We start from the raw sequence: 6,371 nt of genomic DNA, 5'->3' as shown, positions 1-6,371 counted from the left end.
TTTTTATTATAATAATTCATTATTTTTTATAAATTTAAATCTTTATATTTAATTTTTTTTAAATTAATTCTTATAATATATAGATTTTACGACTACAACTACTGTAATATTTTGTTAGGATATTTTATTATATCAATATGAAATGTAGACAAAGACGAAAAAAAATAGAAGTATATTTAATTTGTCTTATGGATTTTATCAGCGGCTGATATTTTATGCCCAGAGACGAAAGCAAAGCAACCATATCTTCTTCCTCCTAATTCTACTCCTCCATATTTATTTATAGCTCGCTTATCTGTCATCACAACTTCAACTTTCACCACCAACAGCCTTCCGCTTCCAGATGAAGGCCTTCACCCTCTTTGGACCGTCCGACACCATTCTACTCTTCGGTGCCGCCTCCTCTTCCGTCTCATCCCGGTAATTTCTTTCATTCTCCCTTGATTTTGCATTGACACTCTCCATTATTCAATTCATTCTCATCCTCGCGTGTAGGGTTTTGTTAAGAAATTGACTGAATCAATATATATTTTAACTTTCACCATCAGTTTCCGGAAGTTCCAAGTGTCTCATCTGTTGCTTATGTTAAAATTCGTAATAAATGTGCTAGTGTTGTATTTTATAATTGCAATTTGCACAAAGCTTTTTTATTAGGTTTATATCAATTTGTAATAGATATAGGAACCGTGGAGGTAGGGTCCCTGCATATTGGGAATTTTTTTTTTTTCACTTCTCAAATGTCTTAAGTTTTTCTAGAAATCCATTTTCGTTTACATGAATATGTTGAAGCATTCATTACTTGAAGTGGTGAATTTGGATAGATGGCAAGTGGATGGAGGGAGGCTTAAAGCTACAAAAAAAAAATGATGACTTTGGCATCTATATTAAAAAGCTTTTAGGGCATACATACAAATTGCTATATTTGGACCAAAAGTTGAAAAATCATAAATCAAAATTATGCCTGAAATATTTGATACTTTCACATCTTAACAAAATTTCAAGTGCTTATTTCATACTGTATTTAACACCAACCTTAGTTGTTATGGATTCAGGACCCAACTTTCTTTCCCTCAGACTCAGAGGCTTCTCTTCTGCCGAGCAGAAACAGGTAAGCAGTTAAAACTTCATTATCTTTACATTCAATCTTGTTTGGATTTTTAAAAATAGAAAATTGATGTTTATTTATTATTGAATATGTGATAATATATTATAGATGCGTCTGTGAGCTTAGTAAATGTCCCTCCAAATCTACTACTAGCAGAAAGAGAAGAAGCCAAAGCTGTGTTACGCATGTTTTTAACCAACCAAGGCATGAACCGTTTAACTGCAGCCAGAAAGATGAAAAAGTTAGACCGATTTGTGGATCATCTTATGTTAAGACTTCACACCGTTTACAAAACCCGATATCTAGTAGGTAGGTCTCATCCTCATCCCTAATCACCTAATCACCTAAGGGGATGTTAAGTTAACCACTTAATTTGGACAGCTATATTTTTAATTCCGAAAATACCCTTTGCTAATCGTCATAGTATGGTTTGTCCTTGTCCTTGTCCTTGCAGGACGAGAGCTGACAACTCCTGAAATCAGAGACGCTCTCATTCCTTACCTGGATGAATTCGTTGAAGAACACGGGGACAATTTTGTTGAAGTCCTAGAATACTTTCCAATCCCGATAGTCAAAGAAAACAACACAAACGCAAACACAAACACAAGTGATGATGATAATTATGTTGTAGAAAGTTCAGAGGAATTTGTCCAAAAAGCCACATCACATTCACGAGCAAGCAACAACACGGAAACACCAAATCTCCCTCCACATGTGGTCTACCTTGAAGAGCTTGGAATGGAACTTGAAGTTATCAAAGAAGTCATCCGCAAGTTTCCGGCTTTCGCGTACTACAGTTTAGAAGGAAAAATCAAACCGGTGGTTGAGTTTCTTCTTGACCTCGGCATCTCAAAGTCAGACATACCCGCAATCATCACAAAAAGGCCTCAGTTATGCGGTATCAGTCTAACCGAAAACCTAATCCCAACCATGGCATTTCTAGAAGATTTAGGGGTGGACAAGAAAAAATGGGCTAAAGTGATCTACCGTTTTCCAGCGCTCCTCACTTACAGCAGATCAAAACTCCAAGCAACCGTCGACTTTCTTTACGAAATGGGACTTTCTCCTCAAGACGTGGGGAAGGTTCTGACGCGGTGCCCCTCCATCATAAGCTACAGTATAGACGAGAAGCTACGGCCCACGTCTCACTACTTTGATTCCATCGGAGTTAATCCTGCGGTTGTCATGTCGCGCTACCCGCAGGTGTTTGGTTTAAGCGTGGAGGCCAGTTTGAAACCGGTGACTGACTTTTTCATGCAAAAAGGATACCATGTTGCTGACGTGGCGTTGATGGCTTCTAGATATGGGGCTATTTATAGTTTTAGTGTGGAGGATAATTTGTTGCCCAAATGGGAATATTTTTTGAGTATGGAGTATCCCAAGACTGAACTGGTTAAGTTTCCTCAGTATTTTGGGTATAGTTTGGAAGAGAGGATTAAAGTGAGGTATGAAGTTGTTAAAGAGAGTGGCGTGAGGTTGCTTCTCAATCAGGTCTTGTCTCTTTCTGATGAAGATTTTTACAAGCTTCTTAAGCGAAAAGTGAAGAAAAAGAACGCATGTGCTTGATTTTGTACATCAATTACTACTGATAATAATCATAATATATTATTATTACATGATGGAGATGTTTATTTTGACACAATCATTCTGGTATAGATATTAAAGCCGATGAATGTTAATTGTAGATTTGTAGCTACTTGCCAAATCACAATTTGCATTATACTCTGTGATTCATGGTGTTAGAGAGGCAAATATATTTTAGCTGTATTTTAAGCATTATAGGACATCTCAAGTCCAACACTACAACCTAAACCAGATGGAAATCAATTTATATTGTTGTGGATGCTTAGTAGCTTTATGGAACCAAGGATTGATAAAACAAACAATCGTTCATGCTAGTACCAAATCTATTCTAATAAATGAAGGTTTTTTTTTGCCATATGTCCATTTCTTCTATATTTGGACATATGTCATTTTCTAGAATTTTTAAATTTTCTATTTTCCACTTGCCATTTTATTGTATTTTTTTTATTTTATTAAATTAAAATTCCAAATTTAATATGTAAGGTAATATATATGTAAAGTATTTATTAGAAATGATTTATATATGTAATGTATTCAATACATTAAAGTCTCATTAATTTTAATAATTCAAAAAATTTCTCATTTTTTATATAAATTCAAACTTTTTAAATTGTTAAAATTTTATATTTAATTTTTTTAAAATAAACCCATGTGATACATGGGTCTCACACCTAGTATATATATATATATATATATATATATATATATATATATATATATATATATATATATATATATATATATATATATATATATATATATATATATATATATATATATATAGAGAGAGAGAGAGAGAGAGAGAGAGAGAGAGAGAGAGTTATGTTCAAATGAGAACATTTTTTACAATGAGAACAATTGAGAACAAATTTAAACCACTCATTTGTTTTTTCTATTTTCTTGTCTGCACCTCCCTCTGACTCACTCGTCCCCTCATCGGAAACGACTTTCATCTATTGTCATTGAGCTCCTTTCCTCCATAATCTCCAAACTTTCCATCCTCGTATTCTCGTTTCTCCTCTCATAACCACCCTTTCTTCTTTGGAAGACGACCCCCTCGCCAAACAAACGATTGATTTGATTTCTGAATTGTGTTGGTCAATTGATTCTTCAATATACAAAAAGCTTTTTTGCTAGGGTTTCAGATCTCGATTATCTTTTGGTTCCTTATTTTGGAGTAAGCGTCGAATATATTTGGTAATTGTCATTTATTCCTTATATTCCTTACACATATTTGTTCTTATGAGTTTTGAATGACGTCAAATACATACTTGTTGGATGATTAGTGATTCTTGTTGTTATTGTTGCTTCATTACTCTTTCATTTGGTGTAACTAACTTCTATCCTGTTTCATATAATATCATAGACATTGTGACAACTTACAAATTTTTTATGAACACCAAGTGTTCAATGAAATGTCTCAATGAAAAAACCTCCGCAAATAAATCAAGAATAAGGTAGGTGTATTTATTGTTGCAGTCTGTTGGTGCTTGTTGATGGTTTTTTTGCTGAAACAAAATCATTTTGATGTCTCTGTTTAATTTGCCTCTGTTTTATTACTGGACTTCATTTCCTCAAAGTGACATTTTATTTGAAAATCCTTAACTTTGAACCCTCATTAAGCCAAACATTAAGGCCCTTAGGTTAAATTGAATTTCATATCTCTATAGCCTAATAAGTAACCAACAATCATGTTAAAAGTGATAAAGTTAAGGCTTAACCATTAATTCCTTAATAGAACACCAAAAATGATTTAGAAGATATTATGATCAATTTCCCCAAATCTGTCATCCAACTTCTAAAATCCGTGAAAGTCAATACGATCATCTAAAAATCACGAGACTTAGTTTTCTGGAAATCTTAGTGTGTCTACTTTCTTCAAAATTTGAATCACATTTCGAAAGTCCAACTCCTTGAGGGGTAAAATTGGCAATCTTCTCAGGCTGGTCCATGCTGTCACAGATTTCATGCACTGTCTTCAAAAAATCATAATAAATTCATCAGAACTCCAAATGCAAAAATTCCAAAGCCTATAGTTAGATATGAATGTATAGTTTCCAACATAGAAAGGGAGTGATGTAATTCTTAGTAGATTGATACAGTTTATTCCAAGAGTGTTGAGTGGTCCAGAAATGACAGCTAAAAGTTACCAACTTGTAAATTTAATATAAAATAAGCCAAAAATCATTAAAATGAGATCTTTATATTTCTGAAAAGATAAAAAGGAAATTTACCAATATAATTTTATCCGAATTTAATAATGGGTTGAAAGGTAAGAAAATATATCCCAAACAGTTGGACTACAATCAAAGAGAAAATAAGGAAATATGTACATAAGTTTTATAAGATTAATACAACAACACACAAGCTAAATAATGTTATAATTTTTGTGTAGGTTCTCGGAGAGGAAAGGATCCATCTTGCTTTTCAAGATCAAGGAGGTGAGTACCAACTCTCTTATTATGTAGGCATTACTTGTTTTATGTTATTGTTCACAGATACCCTAATAACATGTGATTATGTGTATCTAATCACATATGATTTATATGGCTAAGATTCTTTTTCGCGTTCTCGATTCAATAATTGTTTTTTTCCACTTTAATCATATGCAGTGTTCTAAAAGGCACGCCATGGCGCGTGCCAAGGCGCGCCATGGCGTGAGGCGTGGCTTCGCCGTTACGAAAAGCTTCATAACGTTGCTGTTAGGCGTAACGCGTGGCAAGGCGTGATATGGCGCGCCATGGCGCGTTATGGCGTGTTATGGCGCGTGTTTTTCGTTTGAGACACAGTTTCTCTTTGTTATGTCTTTTCAAACCGGAGATACAAGTATTGTGGTTTTTATTAACTTTTTGTTATTAGTTATTGATTTAACACTTCTAAAAAGTAGTTATATTTAATATAAATTTATATTTATGTGGTAATATAATTTTAAATTAATACAAAATCGCCGCCTTACATCACGCCTTGAAAAACGTTGTGGCTCGCCATGGCTCGTTAAGCTTGAGGCTTGGCCTTGCCGCCACGCCATGCCTCACGCCATTTAGAACCTTGATCATATGTGATTAAATACATTTAATCAGATGTGATTATATGTTTCTAATCACATATGATTTTATTTGGAAAAAACAAATCTTGTCTATTTAAATCATATGGATTAGATACATACAATCACATGTAATTATATACACGATAACAAATATTGAACCAATAACGTGAAAACAAATGTTTATCCAAATTAATCATATGTGATGAAATACATATAATCACATGTCATTATATGAATCTAATCACATATGATTTATGTGGACATAATTCATTTTTGCTTTGTTGATTTAATAGTTGTTCTCATGTATTTTATCACATGTGATTATATGTATAATCGTATGTGATTAAGTACATGAGCACAACTATTGAATTGAGAAGGGAAAAATGAATCTTGTCATCATATGTGATTATATACATATAATCACATGTGATTAATTACACAAAAGCAATTATTCAGTCGAAACCGCAAAAATAAATATTGTCTACATAAATCATATCTGATTTAATATATATAATCACATGTGATTATATGTATCCAATCATATATGATTTATGCGGATGAGATTCATTGTCACATTCTCGATTCAATAATTGTTCTTTGTCCACTATAACCATATGTGATTAAATACATGTAATC

At 33.1% G+C, this 6,371-nt stretch overlaps 1 protein-coding gene across 2 annotated transcripts; it reads left to right on the top strand.

Annotated features, from left to right (window-relative positions):
- The first annotated feature begins 202 nt into the window (after positions 1 to 202).
- LOC111921563 (transcription termination factor MTERF5, chloroplastic) lies at positions 203 to 2,724 on the top strand. 2 transcript variants are annotated; one of them, XM_023917145.3, is made up of 4 exons: positions 203 to 420; positions 1,038 to 1,108; positions 1,214 to 1,414; positions 1,560 to 2,724. In XM_023917145.3, exons 1-4 carry the CDS (start codon positions 344 to 346, stop codon positions 2,669 to 2,671), a joined length of 1,461 nt encoding a protein of 486 aa, XP_023772913.1. In that variant the 5' UTR covers positions 203 to 343; the 3' UTR covers positions 2,672 to 2,724. The 2 variants fall into 2 exon arrangements, with proteins under 2 accessions (XP_023772913.1, XP_023772919.1); XM_023917151.3 differs by having other exon boundaries at positions 204 to 420; positions 1,053 to 1,108.
- Positions 2,725 to 6,371: the final 3,647 nt, after the last annotated feature.

The sequence above is a fragment of the Lactuca sativa genome, chromosome 4, assembly GCF_002870075.4.
Source record: "Lactuca sativa cultivar Salinas chromosome 4, Lsat_Salinas_v11, whole genome shotgun sequence".
Taxonomy (NCBI): Eukaryota; Viridiplantae; Streptophyta; class Magnoliopsida; order Asterales; family Asteraceae; genus Lactuca; species Lactuca sativa.
This window is presented reverse-complemented; position numbering and strand designations above follow the sequence as displayed.